General features: G+C 35.7%; 1 protein-coding gene across 1 annotated transcript; it reads left to right on the top strand.

The window, feature by feature from the left end:
• The first annotated feature begins 252 nt into the window (after nt 1–252).
• On the top strand, nt 253–26,540 carry LOC136802290 (neurogenic locus notch homolog protein 1-like). The gene is made up of 29 exons (XM_067059005.1): nt 253–305; nt 1,189–1,308; nt 2,218–2,340; nt 3,064–3,177; nt 6,237–6,347; nt 10,203–10,355; nt 11,361–11,483; nt 11,846–11,965; nt 12,473–12,586; nt 13,235–13,351; nt 14,057–14,170; nt 14,782–14,895; nt 15,505–15,618; nt 16,088–16,201; nt 16,851–16,964; nt 17,339–17,452; nt 17,635–17,745; nt 18,467–18,580; nt 19,085–19,198; nt 19,707–19,814; nt 20,440–20,553; nt 22,363–22,482; nt 22,876–22,989; nt 23,403–23,516; nt 23,802–23,918; nt 24,813–24,926; nt 25,325–25,450; nt 25,788–25,845; nt 26,268–26,540. The coding sequence occupies exons 1-29, from the start codon at nt 255–257 to the stop codon at nt 26,426–26,428; spliced, it is 3,315 nt and encodes a 1,104-aa protein (XP_066915106.1). The 5' UTR covers nt 253–254; the 3' UTR covers nt 26,429–26,540.

Raw genomic sequence — 26,540 nt, 5'->3', positions numbered from 1 at the left:
TATCAGGGGGTTGAACGGTTTGGTTGAAACCTTTTGTATTAGAAAATTAAATATAGCAAACAAAATTAACTTATGCCTTTGAAACCTAAAATAATAGTACAAAAACATTGGGATTTTGGGACTCTTAATCGGGGATAAGTCGGGGATAAGTCCCAATTATCAGGATGTCATATAAAAATCGGATCTTGTCCTATTAAGGGAAGTTTTATACGCGAAAGGTTCTGGGGTTTGGTGTTGATTGTACCTTTTCGAACATGGGGAAAATTTTAATGTTATTTTTTGCACTGCTCGCTGTATTTCACACGGTAAATATTGCATTATTCTGCTTTAAAAAGATTAATCTTGATGGACGAGATGGAGTTTTTACAAGCTCTTAATTGATTTGGTTGGTCGTTAAGTAGTAGTAAAACAATATTGTTACTTTTTCTAAAGAGCGCATCATTTTTATTACTTCAAATGACCAATTATTAAAGTATCTTATAAAAACTCTATCTCATCTATCTTGAAGACGGGATAGCTCTGCTAAAGTCACGTGATAAAAATGCATAAACTGTTGCAATATTTTATCTTATTTGGTTCACCACGCGTCTATACACTTATAAGCATAACCAGGCTAAGAGATTAGTGCTTTAAAACAATGGATCTATTGTTTTAGAACAATACAACTTTCATGCCAAGCCTCTACTCGATGGAGCCCTATGCTTAACAAAAAAACGTAATATAAACAGGCTCTTTTACTCAATTAAATGTGACTATCGAAAGATATTACCAGGCAGGCATTCAAAGTGTAACTTTTCCCGACAAACGGAAATATTATCTTCAAATATATTAGGATGGTAAAGTTTAAATGAAATTTTCTGATTACTATCGATTTTACTGAAAATCTAATCTACAGCACAATCGGACTCTCTTAAGCTCTTTCCCGAAAACCTGGGATAAATTGTAACCTGTTTGTGTATGATAAGTACAATCAACTTTCTATAATTCGAATCCCTCTATAATACGAATATTTCTGTAATTCGAACTAAAATATTGATCCCCTCCGTTGGAGAATATTGTAAAATACTTTCTGTAATTCGAATCTTTCGAATCTTTCTCTGAAGTCTATGTTCCTTGAAAACCGAATATGGGAAAGAGGCAAATGTACGTAATGTAAATATAATAAACATTTTCTCCCTTTTTTTACAGAGTTTTGCTCAAAACTGCGCGCCAACAAATCCATGTGCAAATGGAGCGGCTTGTACAGATCTTGGTGCTAATGGTTTCTCTTGCACATGTCTAACTGGATTTTCCGGTAATTTATGTCAAGTAAGTTGATCAACTATGTTTGCAAAACCAGCGAGTTGGGATTTTTAGGCAACAATAGGAAGTGTTAGATATTTGGTGGACGATATGGGTCTGTTTCGAGCGAAAAAAACCGTTAACAAGTCTTTTTAAAAGTAGGAAATTTTTCAAAAATTGAAGAAAAAACTTTTGTTTCTCTAAAGGTCACTAAAATTTCTAAGGGTCTCTATAAGGGTCGGTTTTAGGAGTTTCTGTCCGCACATACCCCTCAACTGCCAACCCTAGCACATCCTTCCCCCTCCTAATTGGGCCGAAAGCTGGAGCGGCCTTTAAAGTTCCATTTAAGGTTACAAATCAAAATTGAAACAAGATATAGCCTCTTTTGCGTCTTAAAAACCAATGGAATCATTTATTAGTGTTACAGTGTTAAATCTAGAGGAAACTAAAATTTTTGCTGCATGCAAAACTTTAACATCTCTACTTTATTTCCCGAAAGTTTTTTTACAAAACTTTCAATTCAAAATTTTTTTTCAATCGCTTAAAGATAGGTAGCTTTTTTTTAAAGGTCCCCAAAACGTAGGTTTGCAGTTTTAGCGATTTCTCGAAATTTCTTCAAGATATGAATACAAAATTTTGACCATAGTTTGAAAATGTGATTTAGAGGGTTTCGGGCATAAATTAGTTTGATAAAATTTTTAGTGTACCCCTGGTTGTTAAAACGCAGTGTCAGGGCTCCCAAAACGTTAGGTGTACAAAATTGTTAAGGTTTTTCTTGCTGCTGCTCCCTTGAAATTGCTCCACTAGGGGGGGGGGAGGGGCATGGCCCGCCTGCCATCACGCTATTGCTCTATCTATTAGCCAAATCTGGTAGTCAGGCAAACAATGTTCTCCGAATATCTGTGATGAATTTATTTATTTCTCTCATGATTTCAGATGGCTAACACATGTGCAGTATACGGTGCGCTTTGTCAGAATGGAGCAACTTGTTCGGAAGATAACAGTGATACCGGTTTCGCTTGCACATGTGTAGCCGGCTATTTTGGTGACCAGTGTGAGGTATGATTTTTTTTTATCAAAAGTCTTTGTACAAATCTCTCTATATTATGTTTGGATAATCGAGAATCTTCACTCTTGTGCATATGTGTGCACTCTGAGTTTTTAATATAGACTGCTCTATATTTTGGTTGGATTATCGAGTACTTTTGCCCTATCTTTTGAAACTGAAAAGATCTAAAGATCATTGTGATTTAAAAAACACTAATTATTTATTACAAGATGTGATGCCACAAAAGGCATGGGTCCTATCCACTGACCTTTATATACCCTAGACAATGTTTCTTAATCCTGACCTAGAAAAATCGTTTGATCGGAGTTTTTTGTCGTATCTTAATGGTACCATAGCACTTGTCAATGTGGGTGAAAAAAAACTAACAAAAAAATTCAATAAATTATAAAATGACCCACATCGAGTTGTGCTACCATTAGGTTACCACTTTTGAAAGCTTGGTCCCGGTTATATAAGGGTCAGTGGACCTATTTAATGACAGATACCTAAACTAGGCTGTAGGGTGATTATGGTGCTGACTAGAAATCATTGACCCTGTTTTTGCGACGCAATAAAGCTATGGCTCGTCGATGTCATAATGAAGTTACTTTGATCAAGCTAGGGAGTACACAACTTGCTCTTGCAAGTAATCCATCATTTGTCGTTATTTTATTGTTAGAAGTAAATGATCATTATAATATTTATGAAATCTTACATTCATTCATTTTATTTAGTTATCTGCCTGCTCTAGTAACCCATGTCAAAATGGTGGGACTTGTACTCCAGATGCTTCTCAGCTTGGTTTTTCATGCACTTGTACTACTGGTGTTACTGGTGCAACCTGTGGTGTAAGTTTTTATACATACAAATTCTTCTTTTATTTGTCTGGGAAACAGAGACGAATTCTTTGGTTCTCCAGTAAAATATAATTTTGTTTTTTATAAAAGGTCTTCATTTTTGTATCTGGGAAACAGAGACGAATTCTTTGGTTCTCCAGTAAAATATAATTTTGTTTTTTATAAAAAATCTTCATTTTTGTATTTGGGAAACATAGACGAATTCTTTGGTTCTCCAGTAAAAGTCACTTGTTTCATACAAGTTACTACTTTAAGGGCAGAGAGTTTTGCGAAGTCAAAAAGTCGCGAAATTTAGTGAATTGAAGTTTAGCGAATTATGGCTTTAGCCGAAATTTCACAGACAGAACTTTCGGAAATTCATATAAAATTTTTTTTTAATTATTTTAAATCTTTTTTGGTAACAAAACATTTAGCAAACAGTAGCTAATCGCGAAAGTTTCTGCCCGCGAAAGTTTCTGCCCGCGAAAGTTTTACTCATCTACTAAGGAAACAGAAATTAAAATCTTTAATCGTTAATTTTAAAATTGCTGACTGCAAGGCCAATAATAGTTGGCTAATTTCACTATGCCATGTGAAGTAGGGTAGGAGCGTTTGGCGAGTTCGCCATTTTGAGAGAAAATGTTAAAAATCCCAATAACAATAAAACTACTTTGAGTTGAAAGATATGATATAAAATGAGAAACTAACATCAATAACAGATTTGCAATCCCTATTATTCTCAAATAAAAACATTGCTTCATACTGTTTTTACCTTCCAAAAACAACTAAAATGTTTATGTGGATCCCGGGCTAAGACACACTTAACTTGTACGATCTTGTCCGTTGAAAAAACTAGTGACGTGTCTAGGCCTCTTGTTCCTTTTGTGGGTGAGTGTTACGTATTATTTTTTAGCATTCGTACTCCTTCAACTGAAAAGGATAGTTAGATAGTCTGAGATCTTTTAAATGTGTTCGTTCCCGTTCGAAAGTCCTGAGCGAAAACCTCATAATATTTTTGTTGGTTAAGATATGACATTTATTTTGAAAACTTTGAAAAATGGGTTTTTATACAGTGTTCCTCCTCAAAGTTTCGTTGTTTTCTTGCTATAAGTCTAAAAATTATAACTTTATTATCTCGACTTTGGAAAGAAATTAGAGAGGAAAATTCGAAGGTGTTGCTTAACACCCCTGTCTCACAGCCCCATTGGAACTTTTTTCCTCAGTGGGGATAAAAACTCCTATCGAAATCCCAATGGGGATGGAAATTCTATTGTTCCAAGGTTAAAAGACCCAGTAGGGATGGTTTTGGAGTGCAATTTTATAACTTTCTAATGGGGATGAATTCAAAATCAATATCTCAGTGGGGCTGAAATTTCAGAGTATTTTCCCATCGGGGACGAAATTTCTGCCAAATTTTCCAGTGGGGCTGGGGTCCCAGCGGGTCTGTGACACAGGGGTGTTGCTTAGCACCATTAAAGTAATCCACATGCAAAATATCTCAAACTATTTGTTTATCACTTTAACCCTATTCGTACTAGGAGGGGCTGTTTATGTTCAGGGGTGAAACAATTGTTAATAGCTCCTGAAATAATCGAGCTTTTATCATGAAATTTTCTGTAAATTCCTAACTTTCATTTAGCTTCAAAAAATTTGGTACCTAAAAATTTTCACATCTTAAGCATGATGATATTTCTGACAATAAGGTGTCACAAAAATTGACACATTTTCAATACAAATTTATTATTTATTATGTCAACTATATCGTTTAAACCATATCTTATCAAAATATTTAGGATAAAATAAGCATTTTAGACTCAGGGAACTTTTTTCTAAAGCCTTTGTTAGAAAAGGATAGCCATTCAAAAGAACAAAGGAAATTTTTGGTTTTTGCTTACTTTGGGCATGATGAGTGATGTCATCAAAATAATCTTTTGTCAAAAGTTACCTTATATGACAATGGTTTTGTGTGCCAAATTTCATCCAGAAAGACCCACTAGATCAAAAGTTAAGGGGTGGTACAGGAACAGCCCCCTACCTAATTTTGAACCTCCCCTAAAAGCCTAGTATGAATAGGGTTAAAGTAACAATGCTTGATCCCTCTCAATGAAATTGGTGTTTTTCATTTTTCAAATTCATGTATAATATAATACATTCTAAAACCAAAAAAAAATTTTCAAGGTTCGTTCCCCAGCTGGCACACAACGTTGTTTCAACGTCCATATAACGTTAGATGAACGTTGAAACAACGTTGTGTGCCAGCTGTAGAGGTTTTCCGGTTTAAGTTGAGCTACGTAATTTCCGCCATTATTGAAGTAAATGTTCGATTTGCGTACGAGAATCGCATCTATGAAGTCGTAATATTCATGACGTAATGTTTTGTACGAAGCACCACAAAAAAAAACCGGTCATTTGTCCATTAATTTTGAATTCAAACAATAAAACTAAAGTCTATTCACGATAAGTGTGCACTCTTTTTTCATTAACCTATAACTTTTGGAGGAATTCTTCAATCTTCATAAATTTAGTATTATTGGAAAGATATTAGCGAGTGGAACAATTTGAAATAAAAAAATGTTTAAAAAGATTCTGAAATTGAAGATGAAAATGAAGAAGAAAAAAATGAAGATCTTGTAAAGAAGTGCTATAACTTTCATTTTCACTGGAGAGATTCTTTGATCTTAGAAAGTCATCACTGTGAAGAAATTTCACTAAAATATTTATTCAATATAAAGTTATGATACAAAGTTGATAAGTGATTGACCCCAAAAAACAGCAGAAAACAGCAGAAATCAGCGTTTTTAGACTTCAATCAGCTGTAATATCTTTCCAATGATACCAAATTTATTAAGATTGAAGAATTCATTCAAAAGTAATAAGTAAATGAAAAAAGAGTGCACACTTATCGTGAATAGACTTTAGTTGCAAACACCCGGGCTATTTTGGGTGCTTCCGTATAAAACATTACGTCATGAATATCTATAAATTCGAAAGATTTAATCAATATTTGCGGATTTTTATTATGTTACATAACTTCGGCAAAATATTTATCTAACTGTGTATTTTTTCTCTAGACTTCTGCCTGCACCACCAACCCGTGCGCAGGTGGTGGGACGTGTACCCTTAATGCGGACGGAACAGCTGCTTGTGCGTGTGTAGCGCCGCTTTCCGGGCTCGATTGTTCGGTAAGTACCAGATTTTCGTTTTCGGTAAAATCGATCATAAATATTAATTCATAAGATATCGATAACTGATCGATGTTCGTATTTTTAGTCTTAAATAGAGTCCTCTCCCCTCCCCCTAAATTCAGGGAATGGGGGATTTTTGAAAAAAGACCAAGTATGGGGGGGGGCTTAAACATAAAAATAGGGAGGGGAAAAGGATTTCGCAGATCAAAATTGAAGGCATTTTTTGAGGCAATGGCTAATGCTTTCAGGCAATTTTTTGACACCAAATTTTTGACTGGAAGTTGATCTGAGGGTGGGGGGACCAGGGAGCCAGGGTGGGGAGATCCGGGGGGAATGGAAAATTTTCCTTTTTAGGTATGGTGGGGGAAAAACCCTGAAGGACACATGTCTTGGTTTGATTAGTTATCGATTACTATTGATTTTACTATTTTTATTTTTTTATCAATCCCCAAAGCAGATAGTCGTTTAATACATATCAATGCTCAATAGCGCACCGCATTGAATCTAAAAATAGATTTTATTTTTGACATGATTATTACTCTCTACAGGGTGTCCCTAATAAAAGTATCGAGTTTGAACATGCGATTGAGTAAAAAAGTTTGTGTGTGTTATCGCTAAAATATAAGAACACACATCACATAGGCTCATTACAAAAGGTAGTTACAACGTATAAATTAATCAATAGCCCTTTTACTATTCCCCTGTTGCATAAATGTACGTCTTTAAAAATCAAAATTAATAAAAATTCAAATTCCCTCGTTTTACTTTTTTATTGTTCCATACATTCCATTTTTATTATTTTACATACGATTCTTTACAAACATATTTTAATTGTTGCGTTTTTCTCATGATCGTAATTTCGTTGCATTTGTAAACAGGCAGAGTATGTTTTTATTGTTACGTAATGACAAAGAAAAAAGAGGGAGAGCTTAAAATACAATTTTGTGAATACACACTTAAAACTTTCTACTCAATCGCATGTTCAAACTCGATACTTTTATTAGGGACACCCTGTATGTGTTTGTACGAGTTTTAATCCCAACAACCTTTGCGTTAATCTTTTAATTGACAAAAGATATATAGCAACTTGCACGTATCTTTAATTGAGCCGCATTGAATTGTAGGATTGCAACTCGTACAAATAGTTCTATATACTTAACCCTTTGAGTGCCAGGGTCCTTTTTTCTAAGTTTTTTTTTAAAAATTGCTAGTTCAAACTTTAAGGGCTTATATCTTCTGATCTAGAATGAATTAGAAGCTCGTATATAGCTCGTTGGATAGCTTAGAGTCTCCTCTTTCTTTTGGGCGCCTTTGGCGCCGCCCGATTTAGGAAGGGCGTGGTGGGCGGTGGCCAAGGGGGGGGGGTAGGTTAGGGAATTAAAGCAGTCAGGCCCGCTGCGCGGACCTGACTGAACTGATGGTGCCCAGTGGTAAAACTTCAAATCGACTCACTAGAAGACAGAATAAAGTAAAACAGGGCCAAATTTGGAGGTTCTTGGATCACTCGTTGACCAAAAATAGTCAAAAAACGGTCAGAATCTCAAAAAAGTGAATTTTTGTCAATTTTTTGCATTTTTTTGACTTTTTCGCTTAAAATCTCGCTGGAAAGACTTACTTTTGAAATTTTTTTTGCTTGACCATAAAGGACAATCTAATTCCTACGAGTTCGACCAAAAATAACGATTTCTAAATCAAACTGGGCATTACAGGAGGGCTTCGCCCTCCTATATAGCCCATGTCGTATATATACGACATCGGCACTTAAAGGGTTAATGGAAGCCAATTTATTCTAAAAGTATATGCATCAGTAATACAGTATGTGGCCCCCAAAACGTCGATCGAATTTTAAATTTCTCTCAAATCTAGAGGAAAATACGTTTTACAAAAACTTTTGCTGCATGAAAAACCTTAACATCTCTACTTTATTTCCCAGAAGTTCTTTTTCAAAACTTTCAATTACAACATTATTTTTCAATCGCTTAAAGATCCAGTAGCTTTTTTCTAATGGCCCCCAAAACGGAGGTTTGCAATTTTAGCAATTTCTCGAGATCTCTTTAAGATATGAATACAAAATTTTGACCATAGTTATGAAATGTGATTTATAGGGTTTTTGGCATAAATTTGTTTGATAAAATTTTTACAGTATACCCCTGGTTGTCAAAACGCAGGTTTGGGCCCCCCCCCAAAACGTAGGTGTAATTAAAATCAAATTATTAAGCCCAGTGGTAATAGGGGGAGAAACTATGAACATATTTGTGTTTTCCCTTAAATTTACGACCAGATGGATGTAAAATTCATGATTTTTTTTTAATATTCCAAGATTATCGATGATGCAAAGTCCAAACTTAAAATTTAGAAATTTTCAAAATGACAATTTTGATTTAACAACGTCTTTATCAAGTTTCTGAAAACCAATCTCTTTTGAAAATAGTTAGATTCATGTATGGAAAATGCTGTGAACATTTTAGAAAAACAGCTTAACTGAAACTAAAACTGAAAATATTAAGCTTTAAAGGTATTTTTCTCCTACATTTTGCAAAAAAATGACAGAATTTGCCGTTTTTGCTGATTCAGCGAAAAATTTTATATATAATGTTAATTTTTTGTTATAAACTATTAAGTCAAGCTGGTAGGAACGGAATTCCAAGACTTTTTGCTGTTTGTCATATTTAGAATTTTCGGTTTTATCAATGCTAGGACTCCAAAATACTGGCTGACCTTAAAGATGCTATATTTTTTACCCATCTTCTAAAGTCACAGATGTATCTTCATTTTCTGAAAGGCTATTAAGTGTAGAAAGTTTCCTATACCCCATTTTCATAACTTATTTTCACTATCAATAGAGCGAGAGTGGGTTACATGCAATTTTTATCTAATTTTGGTGAAATATTTCCTTCAGACGCAAATATGTTTTGAAGCTGTCTTAAACCATAAAAAACATGCTCATTTTTAAGTATGACCATCATTCTTTCAAAATAAACAAAAATCGTCTAATTCGGATAAATCTACAGGTGAGAATCCTCATTTTAATGACGACCCACGTTTTGGGGGCCATATACTGTACTGAGACGATTAGAAATATTTAGAAAATGAGCATTATGGAGGAGTGTACTTTTTATTCATGTTTCAATAAATAAGATCTCCACAGATCACATTTTACAAACTACTCGTCTCAGACGATTTTTCCATCTCAGTATAAATGGAACTTATGTCAAAAAAAGTGAAAAGTTATAATTATGATGTTTTATGCGTTGCGGAGCGCTATTATACTCATTGTAAACCTCTAGCTCATCTTATGATGAGAAGTAATACATGATATGCACCATTGCAATGTCTTCTGACATTACATACCGTAACTTGTTCTAATGTTGACACCCCTCACCTAATTCCGACACTCTTTTTATCAGCTGAAATTGATAAAAAAGTCATAACAGTTTTTCTTTGCTCAGTGGTCACAGAGGAATGATCCTTTTTCGATCAGTGATTTAAACTTTCATATTGTTCCTGTCTCTAAAGAAAGGTGACGAAATTAGCCGATGGATCTCGATATTTGACCAACTTACGGTAACGGACCCAATAGCTGATCGGTTGTAAGTGACGTAAAATCAGTCAATACTCCACTTGTAACCAATCAGCTGTTGTGTCCGTGGAAGACATTGCAATGGTGCATATCGTCATGAATAGTGGTGACACGGTACCAAGTGCAACATGAGAATGTATTTTTCAGCTGGTGATCAATCAGCCAATACAGTACCCAGTTCCTCAATCTCTAACTCTGTTTCCCGTTACATAATATCAAGAAATATGCGCTTTCTCGAACTTTAAAAAATTTATTATCATCTTCCTGTCTAGGTATCCGACGCTTGTGCAACTGCAGGTGCAGGTAGTACACCCATTACTGATTGTGATTTAAATGGTCAATGCATTGCTTCTTTTACCAAAGCCGCAGGTTGGGAGTGTATGTGTAACACTGGATACTTTGGTACCGACAACCTAGCCTGTGATGTAAGTCTGTTTATTTTTTTTAACCATGTTTAAATTACACTTAACGCTTTCTGATTCGATTTTCAAGAAGAATTGAATTTTCATTGAATAAGGGAATAAGGGAGCGTTTCAAATGGTACATCGTCGTTTAGCAGATTTTTGTTGACGGTTGCTTTCAATATTATCGAATAATGGCGAGCAGATCGAAAAGCCGAATTTTTTAACTTCAGTAAAATACCTCATTGGGGAAAACTTCGTCGGGGAAAAGTGACGAAATTTCGGTCAAGTGACGAATATTTTTCCCTGACGAAGTTTTCCCCGATAAGATAAATTACAAATTGCTCCATAATATTCGAGAAAAAAAAGTCTAAATTCTGATATTTTTTCATACTAAGTTTGAGTAAAGAAACAATTTGATTTAGTTTCATTTCGCATATCCAGGATGGCAATCTTCGTGAAATGTCCTAAATGATTTTCAGTCCCAATAAGGGTTGGTCAAATTAGTCCCAATAATGGTCGTAAAAATCGCAAAATGTTTCATTTTTTCTCCTTTTTAGTCCCGCTAAGGGTCCGAGGGTCGAAAGTTGGGCGGCACATACTCGTCAGCTCGCAACCCTAGTACCCCCCGGGATGACATAAAATTTTGAGTATGAAATTTACTTGTTTCTTTACTCAAACTAGTATAAAGCTCTGTTACAATTAGCATTAAGTACTGTTACACATTTTTTTTTTATAAGAACGTCAAAAATTTTCGAAGCCTTCGGATGTTCTTAGTGTTTTGGATTTGAAGCCTAAAAATGTTCTTAAAATCTTCTTATTTTCAGCATTTTTTAAGCATTTTGATGTAATTTCTTAAGAAAATGCATGTTTTTAAGTCTCCAAAACCTTAGAATGTTCTTAAATTTTTGGGTCTCGAAGCCTTATGTTCTTATATAGTGTGTTCTTATAAAAAAAACGTGTATTGGTTTTCTTCGCCTACACAAAGCATATATAATATGTCTCTTAATCATTTTCAATTTATATTAGATGGATTACTGTACGAATAACAATGGTATCTGTGGAGCAAATGGTGATTGTATATTAACAACTGGAACAGCAGGGTTTGCATGCACGTGTACTGATGCTGCTTATTCTGGTCCACTCTGTAATGTAAGTTTGGGTCTACACCGTTGTTTATTTTAAGAAACACACTTTGAATGACTAAAAACTAAGAAACATTAAAGAAACATGCTGAGGCTGAGAATGAGAAAATAACATTTTTAATGCGTTTTTTTTAAGAACCTTCTAATCAAAACAAATGTTTTTTTTCTTTCCATGAAAAATAGGCTGATTATTATTTTACTTTGACATGTGACATTTGTTTTGATTTTGTATCCGCTGCATACGATTTGTTTACAAATTTTGTCAGTACTTTTATGTCCCTTTAGTTAGAGATTTTATCGGCCACTTTTTTACTTGTGTCTTTTTAGGGTACTATATACACTATAAATCTTTTTTTTCCCACTTCTTAGGTTCAAAACGCTTGCAATAACAACTTATGTCAGAATGGTGCTCAGTGCGCAATCTCATACGATGTATCACGTGGTTATACTTGCACATGCGCAAACGGATATTCCGGTACTAACTGTGAGGTAAGTTAAGATAATCAATCTCCAAGCTCTAAAGTATTTTCTTATTTCGATTTTTCTGCTATTTTCTCTTCCTGGATGCGTGTAAACCCAGGGTCGGAAATTTTTAAGCTCCATGCGGTATTTATAATTTGTATTGCCATACTGATTGTATAACGGCTCTGCCACGCATGGCAACGCGAATTTTGCCATGATATGTGTTCACAGATGCTTGTGATTAGGACAGTTTTTGGAAGAATTGTAGAGTAATTTTTAGGAGGTGACCTTAGAAGACAGATTTGTAGATTAGTAGAGTAGTAGATAGGAAACTTAATACAATAAACTGACAAAGTATACATGGGCTGCCTCTTGATATTGGAATGCAAATCGCTTTAAGAAGACCAGGCGGTAAACCAGAAACATTAGAAATAAGAATAAAGTTTAGACAGCCTTGATATACAGGCTACTAAAAGTTAGGGTTAGGCAAGGACACGTCAATTAATCGTTGTGTTTATTTCTTTCACTTTCTAGACTAGTGCTTGCTCTACAACTCCCTGTCAAAATGGTGCTACGTGTAACCCAACGAGCCTATCGCCTGGTTTCACATGCACGTGTTTATTCCCCTACACTGGATCAATTTGTGCAGTAAGTAAAGACTATTCTCTTGCTCTTAAACTATTTAGTCATTGAGTTTCAAGCCCGAGGGACTAGAGACGAAACTTTAACTCTTCTCAGGCAAGAGAAATTGAAGCCACTTTTCTTTTGTACAGGACGAGGGGGAATCACTTGAAAAAAGGTGTGCGATACTTTTTGACTTTTTGAATTTTCATTTGACTTTTTTTTGACTTTTTTCAAACTTTCGTTTTGACTTTTTCCCAACAAAGACGCCCACCGCTTTCGGGCGCCCAATATTTTCCACTTAAATCGGTTCAAAAACGCCAACCGCCCATAAATTTTGCTCCACTCATCCGCCCATTCAAGAAACTTTTTGACTTTTTCAAGACTTTTTATTTGACTTTTATTTGGCTCTTTTACCAATGGAAATTTTAGAATAACTTCTTACCCCCTTGGAAAGATGAAAAAAGACCCCCTGGAAATTTTTCTCGGATCACCGTCTGGAAATGTTCGTCTACCCCCCTGTATGGATATAAAATGGAATGGCCCATTTAAGGTCCCATTTAAGGTCCAAATCTTAAAAACACAACATGAACCTATATAAAAAGTACAAAATACAATCGTTTATTTGCTAGCAAGTTTGATTCCACCGTCAAGCTGTTTATTTTTCTTTAACAGGATAACCCTTGTTCCGTTGGAACGCCATGTCAAAACGGTGCCACTTGTTCACCACATGGAGCCAGTCCTGGATACATCTGTACATGTCCAAGTGGATTCTTTGGAGCCACTTGCGTGGTAAGTTGGTTTAATTCACATAATATTGTGAACGGGGAAAAAAGGAACATTGAGCCCTTAAAATCGTTTGATACATGTTTTTTTTATAAGAAAGTGTATGCCCCTTGGTTAGGCTCGTGTATGCTTAAGTTCTCAAAGCATCCAGGCTTAGCTTATGCTTATTATGAATCATGCTTATGATTACCCCGAGCCAAGTTTTTAGTGAATTTTCATAAATGATCATTCTTCATATAAATTTTTATTTTAAACAATATTTCAACCTCCTTAGTGGAGGTCTTTATCAGGTTTACAAACGTTCAGTTGAGATTATTACCGAGTTTATGTATCGGAGGATATCGAGGGCGACGGTAAGTGAAATCGATACAAAACAAAGTCGATGGTTGATGAACGCCTTTGCTCACCTAAACAGACGACGGTTTTTGGGTGTTTTTACCGTCGTCGAGTAAAGTGGACGGTGATTTTGGAGAAATGTCAACTTTGCTTTATACCGTCCCCCCTCGATTTATCTCGAATACATAAACACGCTATTGTTTTGACGTCAGGTGATATCAATGCAATGACCTCAACCTGATATTCGAGAGCATTGGTTTCCAGAACCTAGACGTCGCATACTGACCATCGGCTAGATAAGAGAGGGAAAAAGTTTTAAAATGTTTCAAATTCCTATCATTTGTTTTCTTTCTTTTTTAACCAATCAAATAACAGCAATCAAATTGTGATTTGAACCCTTGTCAAAATGGTGGGACTTGTGCAGCCGACGGTACCCCAGATGGTTATACCTGTTCCTGTGTTGCTGGATATACTGGACCTACTTGTACTGTAAGTTTTAGTACAAAACACTGTTATTCTTGACTGGGACATCGAGTCGGATTAAAGGGAACATAACTCCCTGCGTCTTTTCCCTTGGACACAATGGTCCTATTTATACTGTAAGTTTTAGTACAAAACACTGTTATTCTTGACTGGGATATCGAGGTCAAATTAAAGGAGACATAACTCCTTGCGTTATTTCCCTTGGACACAATATTCCTTTTTGTATAGTAAGCTTTAGTACAAAACACTGTTATTCTTGACTGGGACATCGAGGTTGAATTAAAGAGAACACTTTTCCATATATCTTCAATGGTCCTACTTGTACCGTAAAGGCCGGTCTCCACATGCGCGCGCTTCAATCACACTTTTTCGATCAAAGTTTCCACGCCATTGGTCAAAAGAAAAATGAAGCAACTCCATTGGCGCGATCTGACGTAACGGTTGAAAAGAGTTGAAATGTGTTCAACTTTTTTTTCAAGCGCGCGCTACATATTTATGACGTAATCTTTTTTCCAAGCAAAAAGGATTGAAGCCAAAAAGTGCGATCGCAGCGCGCGCAAGTGGAGTCTCATTATTTTGAATTCTCCGTTCCATTCAACTTTTGATTGATTTTATAGACATCAGCTTGCCAATCTAACCCATGTCAAAATGGCGCCACCTGTGCACCCGACGGCACTGCCTCTGGTTACACTTGCACATGCGCAATAGGATATACCGGTCAACTTTGTACTGTAAGTGAACTTTGGATATCATTTCAAGAACCAATGGTGCGCCATTGATAAGTTTACACGTTTTTTAATAATAAAAGCTAAAATCTTTGAAGCTAAACCTTTTTAGGTTTAAGCCTAAACATTTTCTAAACTCGTAACGTTCTTAGACCATGTTCGCGCACGTAACGATTCTGTTTTGCTCCGAAACGAAATGAAGCCATTCTATTGGTTACATTCAAGTTTTACGTCACTTGTAATCAATAAAATGGATTCATTTCGTTTTAGAGCGAAAATTATGTGTTGCGAACGTTTAGTTCACTAAGTTCAACGAATCTTTATTCTCCTTTGAAATATAAAGCAGAAAATTTGAGAAAATTTTGGAATTTCAGTCCCATTCAGGGTTACTTTTTTCGTAAATTTTGGCAAAATCTTTGAAAAAATGAGTCCCCCGTAGGGTCCATTTATCGAACCTCAGCGGAGCACCCCCGTCAGTCGGCAAGGGTAGTACCCCCACCCTCCGGGGTTGGAAATATACCTTCTTTCCAACTGTATTGAATGATTGAATTGAAGATAATAAAATCAGTCCGCGTGGAATATTACCTTAAATCTTTCTTTATCAACACTTTACAGGGGTCCGCTTGCGATTCCTCTCCGTGTGTCAATGGTGGATCATGTACACCCGATGGATCAGCTTCAGGTTATACTTGTGCTTGTTTACCTGGTTTCTCTGGTGACACTTGCATTGTAAGTAGAAACTATGTTGTTTTTTTATTCTCAACTGCTGACTTAATAACCATCTGCTATTTTCGATAGCAGGTTTTCTTAATTCGAAAAGTGTCTGTAAAAACCGACGACGGTGGTATAAGTCTATAAGGAGCACGAATCCGTTGATAGATACCATCTTCAATGGCAACTTTTAGAAATTCGTAAAGTTTCCTTAACCATCAATGTGGGACAAGATGGAGTTTTTACAAGCTTTTATTTGATTTGGTTGATCGTTAACCAGTAACAAAAAACAATTTTGTTAATATTTCTAAAGAACGCGTCATTTTTATTACTTCAAATGACAAATTATTAAAGTATCTTATAAAAACCCCATCTCATCAACCAACTTTTTCTAATTCACGATATTCAAATTCGAATGGAAAATAGTATGTAATAGATACACGTAGGCTAGGGATTTTTTTGAATGTGTTTTTAATCTTTTCTTTAGATATCAGCTTGTGCTTCATTACCATGTAAGAATGGAGGGAGTTGTACAACAGACGGATCGGCTGACGGTTTTACTTGTTCATGTGCTGCTGGCTATTTCGGTGCAACTTGTGAGGTAAATGTTCTCGATTATTCAGACTCAAAATATAGTATATTGACAATGTAACTTTTTAAGACTTTGCTTTGATAAGTCAGTCTAAAATTATAGCATTTTGACCATAAACATTTGCTGACGGTTTCACTTTTTCATGTGCTGTTGGTTATTTCGGTGCAACTTGTGAGGTAAATGTTCTCGATTTATCAGATTCAAAATATAGTATATTGACAATGTAACTTTTTGAAACTTTGCTTCGATAAGTCAGTCTAAAATTTCAGAATTTTAACCATAACCTTTAGTTGACGGGTTACTTGTTCCTGTGCTGCCATGGATTATGTAGTAGCGTTGAGATAAATTGCCTTGATCTGTCTAACGAAATATTGTTTTGACCTGACTTTAGTTTAAGATCTGAAATTTTCGACTTTGAGACCTCTCTAAACGAATTCGCCAATCTTTAGAAATCTGTGAAATGGCGAAAGATTTAAGCTTGGTGTTCAGTCCAGAGCTTTCTATTAATACTGTATGTTAATTAAACTTTACGAGGAGAAGATAAACTCTTTTTTGTCTAGCCTAGAATTTTAAAGATTTTGCGTTAGCCAACAAATGGTGTTCGTAAAATTTCTCAAGGAACCTAACTTCGTTTTCATATTATTCTCTTATCTCCAAGGCATCTAACTGCGATGATTCACCATGTCAAAACGGTGGAACTTGTACTCCTGACGATTCTGGTGATGGTTTCACTTGTACTTGCAAAACTGGATATTTTGGTGCTTTCTGTACTGTAAGTCTCTCTTATTCAAACATGTTTAACAATACTTTACCTATGAAACTTTTTTCTTACATTCATGAAGGTTGCTTTACTTCGACGTGAGAAAATCTGGAAATTTCGGTGTTTTCTGTTTGTTTAAATTACCCTTAATTACAGCTGGTTTTGTCAGCACAAAGTCATATCGCGATATTTTTCACTTAGACTTTTGGCCACAAAATGTGTTTGTTTGTTTTCACAAAATTTGTCTCACTCTTTCCAGTTTCCTCAAGCAGACTTTTAATAAAGAACTCCTTTGCAGACTTGTCTTAAGCTTGTCCTTAACATAAAATTTGTCTTACTTATCCCTGTTTCTTAAAACAGACTTTTGACCACAAACTTTTTTTCAGGCTTCAGCTTGTTCATCAGCTCCTTGCAGAAATGGCGGAACTTGTAAAGCGGACGGAACAACAAACGGATACACCTGCACATGTTCAGCATCTTTCACCGGTGACCAGTGTCAGGTATAGCAACTTTGTCTCTGTTATTCAAACCTGGTTATTAGTATTTTGACCCTGAACTTTTTTTCTTATGAAAATTTGTATCCATTTTGCGAATAAGGGTTTCTCAACCTTTTTGGTGGTGGTTGCCTAACACTCCAAGTTTCAAAGTAAACGAATTTTTCTTTCTTCTTTTCTGTTTTCAGCTTATGGGCTGCCCTACTGACAACCCATGTCAAAATGGTGGTACGTGTAACCCAGGTGTTAATGGATTCACATGCTCGTGTGCCACAGGCTTTACTGGATCATCATGTTTGGTAAATATTTATCAAATACAAGCTTTTTTTATAAGAATGGTGTTTTTTCGATTCATAATGAATATTCTTAACTTTTTGGGAAAAATCATCCTGAAATATTCTTACAGTATTCTTAGATTTGGATCCAATCCCAGCCAAAATCTAGCATGTAATAATACCTCAAGCAAAAATTTGGTATTTTTATGGAACCTTTTAGAATTGCTGGGTAATAATTGGCAATTTACATACTACAAAATGCTCTAGAAATGGCATTCTTAGGTTCAGTTGCCAATTTCCATGATGGTGGTATTCTTACCATTTTCTTTTCTTTTTTTTTGGCCAATTTTATCATAAATATTCTTTTATTTTTTTAATATGGTTCACTCTCTTCGCTCGATTTTTTGGCACTTTGAGCCTCAAATTGTTCTTATCCGCGAGTTCTTATTCATAGGATGTAATTTAGGTATTTTAGGCGTTCTATCTATTTTTACTACTTTGACCCCTAAATTGTTTGAAATTGAGTAATCTCAGGCTCAGCATTGTTCTTAAATCGTTCTTATTTTTTGTTGATTTTGAGCCTCATATTCTTATTAAAATGTTCTCTTATAAAAGAGTGTATGAGAAAATTAATACAACGGTGTAAATCTTTTCTGGTAAACTCCAAACTGTCTGTCCACACTTTAAGGATTGATATGTATATTTATAGAAAGAGTTGATTGATATGATTTTCCATCATATTTAGAATTCGAACTGCGATGCCACACCCTGTAAGAATGGTGCCACCTGTACGCCGGATGCTTCGACTGCTGGCTATATCTGCAACTGTGCACCAGGTTTCTCTGGACTCACTTGTATTGTAAGTTACCTTGATCGTCCACAGCCCATATATATATATCGAACTTGAATTTTTTCCCAAAGAGCTCGATAAGTCATTCAATAAATACAGGTTTTTTAATATAAAGCTTTCCTTCTAAAATAGATAGCGCTAGATATATTTTTTTTAGCATTTTACCTTTCATTGGCGATAACTTAAAGATATTTGCCTGACTTTAAAGGGACATTAAAGTAGCAAAATGTAAACATTGTGCGAACCACGTGTCATTAAACAGAACAATTAAAAACACGTGTCCAAAACAAACTTGTAAAACAATTGAACAATCGAAATTAGCCATATTTGGTTTTATTTTTGATTTTGATATGTGGCATTTGTTTTAATTTTGTATCCGCTGCATACAGTTTGTTTACAAATTTCGCAAGTACTGTTACGTCCCTTTAATCAAAGGAACAATTCTAGATAAATATTAAGTTCATTTCGGATTTCACTTTAATTTCATGTCTTTTTTTTTATTTTGTTTTACAGGCGTCCGCTTGCGATTCTACGCCGTGTTCCAATGGAGGATCATGTCTCGCTGACGGCTCATCGTTAGGTTATTCTTGTAACTGTTCAACCGGATTTGAAGGAAGCACATGTACTGTGAGTGAATTTTGAGTTTATTTAAACGAGTTTTCGATTCTTTTTTTAGATTTGTCCTTTTCTGATCGTTCATTCGTTCGCTTCAACGTCTATTACAGTTGAGTCTCCATAACTCGAAAACGCACGGGACACAAATTTTGAGTTATGGAGTAAGGTTTATAAGGCATTGTCGAATGAAGGGACCATGAAACTTTTTCAAGTTAAGGAGATATTCGAGCTGCAAAGGTTCGACTTAAAGGGACTCCATTGTAACAGCTTTTATATCGTTATTGGTTCATTGGCTTCCTGAATTATTTTCTAGCTTCAGAGTTTTTATTTGTTTCAACCGGTTTGTCTTGGAAAACACTTAACTTTTCTCAAATCGGAAGATGTGGAAATTGCAAAACGTAACTCGCTATATTCTCCATCCTGAATGAGTTCATTAAAAAGGGCTTTAAAGTGGTTTAAGTGATTTTGTACAATTATATTCTGACCGCCTAATTCAATTTTAATCTATTCCAATTTTCAGCTTGCTTCCTGTTCAGCAACCGCTTGTAAAAATGGCGCTACTTGTATCCCAGGTATTGGAAAAGTGACATGTATATGTGCCCTTGGTTTCTTCGGCACACAGTGTGAGGTAAGCCTTATTTTTGAAGATGTACAATATGAGCACTACAATCCTTGTAAAGGGGAGTGGCCGAATTTTTTCAAGTCAAAAAATATAATTCTTGAAAATATATGTGGATACCCCCTTGAAAAATTCTTTGTATACGTTAAAGTGATTTTGGATAAACTAAAATCAATCTTTTTAACATCTGGAAAAATTAAAAAAATACATTTAGAAACCCCCTGGAAATTCTTCTCGTATTACCCCCTGGAAATGTTCGTCCAGCCTCTCCTGTAACGGTATACACGTTGTTTTTTTTTATAAGAACGTCAAAAATTTTCGAAGCCTTCGGATGTTCTTTGTTTTATCGATTTGAAGCCTAAAAATGTTCTTAGAATGTTCTTATTTTCAGCGTTTTTTGAGCATTTTGATGTAATTTCTTAAGAAAATGCATGTTTTTAAGTCTCCAAAGCCTTAGTATGTTCTTAGAATGTTCTTAAATTTTTGGGCCTCGAAGCCTTATGTTCTTATATAGTTTGTTCTTATAAAAAAAAACGTGTAAAATAGAATGACCCGATGTCTTTGTAAATTTAATATTGATGAGTGTCTTTTACGGAAAATCAAATGGTATCTCTCTTTAACCTTGTAACCATAGCAATCGAAATGTGATACATCACCTTGTCTCAATGGTGGTACATGTACCCAGGATGGAACAGCCAAAGGATTTACTTGTCAATGTCCAAGTGGCTTCGGTGGTGATACGTGTCAGGTAAGAATTGTTCAAAATTCAAAATGTGATCGAATTCTCTCGAAGACGAATTTGAGTTTAGTCTTTCAACCAAGTTTGAATATTTGTCTGTTCCCTAATATTTTTTTGGCATTGTTAAAAACTATAATAAAAGTGTCGTCTCAAACGAGATTTGTTGATGTAAACATTGTTTTCAGATTTTGAGTTGTAGACCAGCAGCCGAGGCAGTGGATTGTGTCACTTCGTAGGGCACCCCTTAGATCAGGGCAAATTCTCAACTTCAGTTGAGCTACAATCTAACAATGTCTGTGTGTCTGTCTGTGTGTCTGTCTGTCTGTCACAAAAACTTTAGGGCAGCCTGGAGACTTCAAAGATACTTGGATTCGGCTGAAATTCGGCACACTTGTTCCTTGGGTGAATATCTGAGGGTGTTTTTTTCATTTTTCAAAAATTTTAATTTTTGGGGCCTGGGGACGAGTTTTTCGCCAAAACGAGGCTAAAACTTTGGGACAGCCTGGAGACTTTAAAAGTTGTTCGATTTGGCTGAAATTTTGCACACTTGTTCCTTGGGTAAATATCTGAGGGTGTTTTTTTCATTTCTCAAAAATTTTAATTTTTGGGGCCTGGGGACGAGTTTTTCGCCAAAACGAGGCTAAAACTTTGGGACAGCCCGGAGACTTCAAAAATTGTTCGATTTGGCTGAAATTTTGCACACTTGCTCCTTGGGTGAATATCTGGGGGTATTCTTTTCATTTTTCAAAACTTTTGATTTTTGGAGCCTGGGGACGAATATTTCGCCAAAACGAGGCTAAAACCTTGGGGTAGCCTGGAGACTTCGAAAAATTGTCAGATTTGGCTTATTCCTTTGATGAATATCTGGGGGTCTACAATTGGGCTTATAAATAATTTGAAGCTACTGAAGTTGAGCCCAGTCCGTTGCGCACGTTCGACTATTTTTGATATTATGCTCCTAATAGGGTGTAGAATTGACAAAAAAATTTGCCCTTTGAATCTCCTGCAGCTTTCGAGTGAATCGATTTTTAGTTAATCGATAGAACTTATCAAGGGTCCCCCTTTACTAACGGTTTTTTCGAAGTCTGAAAATCAAATATCTGAGAATACCAACGGATTCAGCGTGAAAAGTAGATAAAGAAAATGGGGTTATTTGTTAAGTTTCGACCACCTGGTACCGAGAAATGGCATTTTTGACGTTTTTGGCGTTTTCCGATGACGTCAGCATTTTCCTATGAGCATTTTCAGAAAAAGTCATTCCCACAACTGGATAGCCCTGAATTAGCAGTATCCAAAAATGGTATGGTTTGTTAACTTTCGATGTCTAGATCGAGATATTTTAGTTTAAATATTGAAAATTATCGATATTTTTTGCTGAGTCAGCAGTTTTTCAGCATATTTATCCACCTTAAAAATGAATTATCTCGAGATCTATACATTGAAAGTTGTCGTATTTAGACCCGGTGAACGGCAAATTTCTCCGGTCCAAAGCACAAAAAATTATAACAATTTACAGGTCTAATATAATTCAGTTCGCTGCCTCAAGTACATATTCACGTAAACTTTTAATTTGCCGACTTAGATTTTCAAGTTAATTTTTCATTCACCAGCCTATCAAAAACAAAGCAAAATGAAAAAGCAGAATGCAATGAATCATTCTATACCATATTTTACAATCAAGGTCATAATACCTGAGAAAAAGTGCTCTAAAGTAGGCTTGAATCGAAGGGTAGAGTTTTAACGCTAGACTTAGGGCTTTAAATTTTGAAAAACATTAAAATAACCGGAGTTCTCGATATATTTCGACCGTGATTTTAGATTGCGTTAAGTGGATGTGCTAACTCACCATGCAAAAACGGTGGAACTTGTAACACGATCACAATCAACCCTGGATTCCAATGTTTATGTGCTGCCGGATACACTGGCTCCACTTGTGAGGTAAGCTGCCTTTATTGGTATTCTGTGTTCTGGGGGGGGGGGTTGGTTGAGGGCTTGGACGAGACTTAGCACCAAAGCAAGGCTAAAACTAGAGGTTCGAAAAATGGTCAAACCTGGCTGAAATTCTGCATACTTGATCCTCGGTTGAATTTTTATGGGCTTTTTATATTTTTGCAAACCTCTCTTTTTTGGAGTCTTTGGACATGTTTTAGCTCCCAGCAAAAGCAAAAACACTATGAACAATGAGGTAAATTGCCTCGATTAGTCAGTCAGGAAACACAGTCTTTTGACTAAAAACTAATATCTCGGTGTCATACCTTGTCATTGCACTTCTTTTTTCAACAAGACCTTTAATACTGGACTAATAAGTTTGTGGTTTTCCTTTTTTTTCAGCAATCTAAATGTGACACTAACCCATGTCAAAATGGCGCCACATGTACGCCCGATGGTTCCACAGATGGCTATAAGTGCACATGCACAGCTGGATATACTGGTCTCACTTGTACTGTAAGTAAATTCGATGAAAAAAAGAACTCCTTAGATGAAATTTTTCGATTCGCCAACAATGGCAATTAAGAGCAACACTCATACATTATCTTTAAATAGTAATGCGTACCAAAAATTCAAAAATTTAATTTAAACTAAAAGGGGTACATTTTGGACTTTTCCCTGATAGAATACAATTGACGCTCTCTAAGTCGACATTCTAATATTCCATAGGCTCCATTAATCGATTAAATTTAAAGTCACCGTCAACAAGAAACTCTCATAAACGACGCTCCCTTATTCGATTAAAATCCAATTCCCCTTGAAGGTCGAATTAGAGAGCGTCAACTTTAATTTCAATCAGCCTCGAATGACAAAATGACTCGATATAAAAAAAAGCAATTTCTTGACATTAAAATTTTTTCTCATTTCAGGCTTCAGGTTGTGATTCTAATCCATGTAAAAACAGAGCTGGTTGTACTCCGGACGGCTCGACATCTGGATACACTTGTAATTGTAAGACCGGATTCTCTGGTCCAACTTGTTTGGTAAGTGGGCTGTTGAAAGAATACTCAAATGTCTTTTTGTATCAACATTGAGATAAAACCATAGATTTTAATTTACAGACTTTGTTGTGAGAGCTTATTTTTAGGGTTCGCTTTTAAATCCAGTTTCTTGGGAAATTAACCAAAAAATGCTTACAGATTCTTTAAGATAAGTTTTTCCCAATTCAATCAGTTAAAAAACATCGAGTAATCTCATATGATACCAGTGGTACTTGATTGGTTGATATCCACCAGTAAATTTATTATCACTATTTTTTTCACTTTTAGTTATCAGCTTGCAACCCATCTCCATGTCAAAACGGGGCCACGTGTTCATTGTCTAGTTCCAATCCTACTTACTACACTTGTCAATGTGCTACCGGATATTCTGGTCGAAACTGTGAGGTATGGAAATTTCTCAAGATATAAGCATAGGATATTGAAGAAAAAAAACATTAAACACTATTCAGATAAGATTAAGGGGAAAACGGTAGCCTAAACTTAACACAACTCGGGTCATTCCAAGCAGTAGCGTGATGGGTCGTCTAAAATTCGGGCCAACCGGGGAGGCAGTTTTTGAAAATTTTGATTTTGGCACCTCCTATGAAAAGAAAGTATGTTTGTAAAATTACATGAGCGAAGCGAACACGAAAATTTTGGGGTATTTTCTCTCTTTTTGGGCCGAAAACTGTCAATCCTAAGTAAAAAAACAAAGGGGCGCTGAAATTAGTAATCAAAGGCTTCTTTTAGCGCTCTTTGTATTTTGGCGCCCCTCAAAAAAATCGGCCGCTGACGTTTTTCTTAATCTAGACGCTAGGGAGAGATTGGTCATCATGTAACTTTCTTCTTTTTTGAAGTACTTTATTTATCGAACAGTTGCAAAATTTATGAAGGGTTTCCTGATTTAAGAAAAATAGAAAAACAACTATCACCCTAGCCCGGATGAGCCCCCCCCCCCCGGATGACACTGTTTTTGATAGCTTTACTGACTGCACCAGTCCTGTATAACGAATACTCTAGAAACTTTTATGAATTGTAACACCCCTGTCTCACAGGCCCGATGGAACTTTTTTCCTCAGTGGAGATAAAAATTCTTATTGAAATCACAATTTGTATAGAAATTCTATTGTTCCAAGGTTTAAAAAAATCTAGTAGGGATGGTTTTGAAGTACAATTTTCAAACATTGAATATCGAATCGGGATGAAATTAAAGTGAATTTACCAGTGGGGCTGGGATCCAGCGGGTCTATGACACAGGGGTGTATTATATTAACGGAAATTTACACCATGTTTCTACAGGCCAAGTCACCATGTGCTACAGCCAACCTTTGTAAAAACGGAGCAACTTGTGTCGCGCATAACAACCAAGCTTATTGTGTTTGTGCACCTGGTTTCCACGGACCTCAATGTCAAGTATGTATTTCAACAAATTTTCTTACAGAAAAAGCAAGACATTTTTTCAAGTTTTACAGAATCTTGTTACGTACTTTGATAACATTCAATGTGCGCCTTGCTCGTTGGTAAATCCAAATACAGTTGAATCGCGATAAATATTTTTCTCACTCCTCTTTAAGGGAAAGGAAATTCGAGAGACCGAATAAATGTGGTACTACTTACTTACTGTGATTCAACTTTGATTTTTTTTTCTACATTTCTTACTTGGGATTTGATTGTTACGGTTTCCTGGACTTGATCATTGTCATGGTTACTTTTGTATTCACTGAAAAGGATCCTCATTATATTGACTGTAGTTTATCAGGTATAGATGTCCCTTTTAAACAGTACCTGTCAATCTACATTCTTTCTCTTAGTACCACGGTTGTTATCCAAACCCGTGTCTGAACGGAGGACGTTGCACACGTAACAGGTACGGTGAAGGACCACACGGATCATACACATGTACATGTTTCAATGGATTCACAGGAACAACGTGCCAGGTATATCGAGTTTAATCTTGACAGTTCGATTTTATTACACTCTAATAAACTCGAACTCAACCCCCTTCATCAAAAGTTAAGAAGATCCTCGTTACTAAAAAATCTTCGATAAATGTTTGATAATTAAAAATATTGATAACACCCTTATTACAGATCTTACCAAAGGACTTGCTTTTTCTCGCAGCGCTTTCTCTTTCTAGAAAGTTGATAATGCATCGGATAACAGATTATTGATAACGGTCATGGTTAATCACGGTTAAGTTACTCTGATGGTCAAGGTCCAAGTCAATTTCAATTTGAGTAAAAAGTCCTTGCACCCATCTTCTTTATCTTTTAGACACCAGCTGTTGCCACGACAACCACCACAACCACTTCATCCCCTTTCAATATCAATGGTAAGTTTCAAACCTTTTTTGTTTATTCTGTTTGTAATTTTTTGTCTTAATTACAGTTGAACAATTAAAATGAGGGCAATTTATCATTGATTCGATCCTTAAAATAGGGTATGCTGGCGCTGGGAATACACCTTTTTTTATAAGAACATCCAAATTTTTGAAAACTTTGGACATTCTTAACTTTTTGAGCTTTAAGCCTAAAAATGTTCTTAACATGTTCTTACATTTTGGCCAATGTTTTTATATAGTTTGTTCTTATAAAAAAAACGTTCACCCGGCGAAATGAATTTGACAATATTTGCTGTTTACGGTACAACGGCAAAAATTATTATCTGTTGTACTCGCTATAATCGAATCTACCGAAAAAAAGAACATTTGCAGCCAGATATTTCACTATCATCTTAACCATTCTTCACTCATAGAATTTTGTCAAGGGAAAGATGGATATTTCGCTTATCCAGGCTCTCAAACCAAATTCATCCGGTGCACACAAACTCACGGAAACTTTCTCTACTCTTGCGGAACATTCATTTGGAAACAACTCAAGTATGGATACGGAAAATGTGTCCGCCCGGGATATTAAATTACTACGGAACATCGTCTAGTTATGTGTTAGTCAAGATGACGTCATATTTTCTAACGGAAGCACCCGAAAAAGCCGGATTTTGATCACAGTGTTATTATTTTTAGTAACA

The sequence above is a fragment of the Clytia hemisphaerica genome, unplaced genomic scaffold (assembly GCF_902728285.1).
Source record: "Clytia hemisphaerica strain Z4C2 unplaced genomic scaffold, Clytia hemisphaerica genome assembly, whole genome shotgun sequence".
In the NCBI taxonomy this organism is placed as follows: domain Eukaryota; kingdom Metazoa; phylum Cnidaria; class Hydrozoa; order Leptothecata; family Clytiidae; genus Clytia; species Clytia hemisphaerica.
This window is presented reverse-complemented; position numbering and strand designations above follow the sequence as displayed.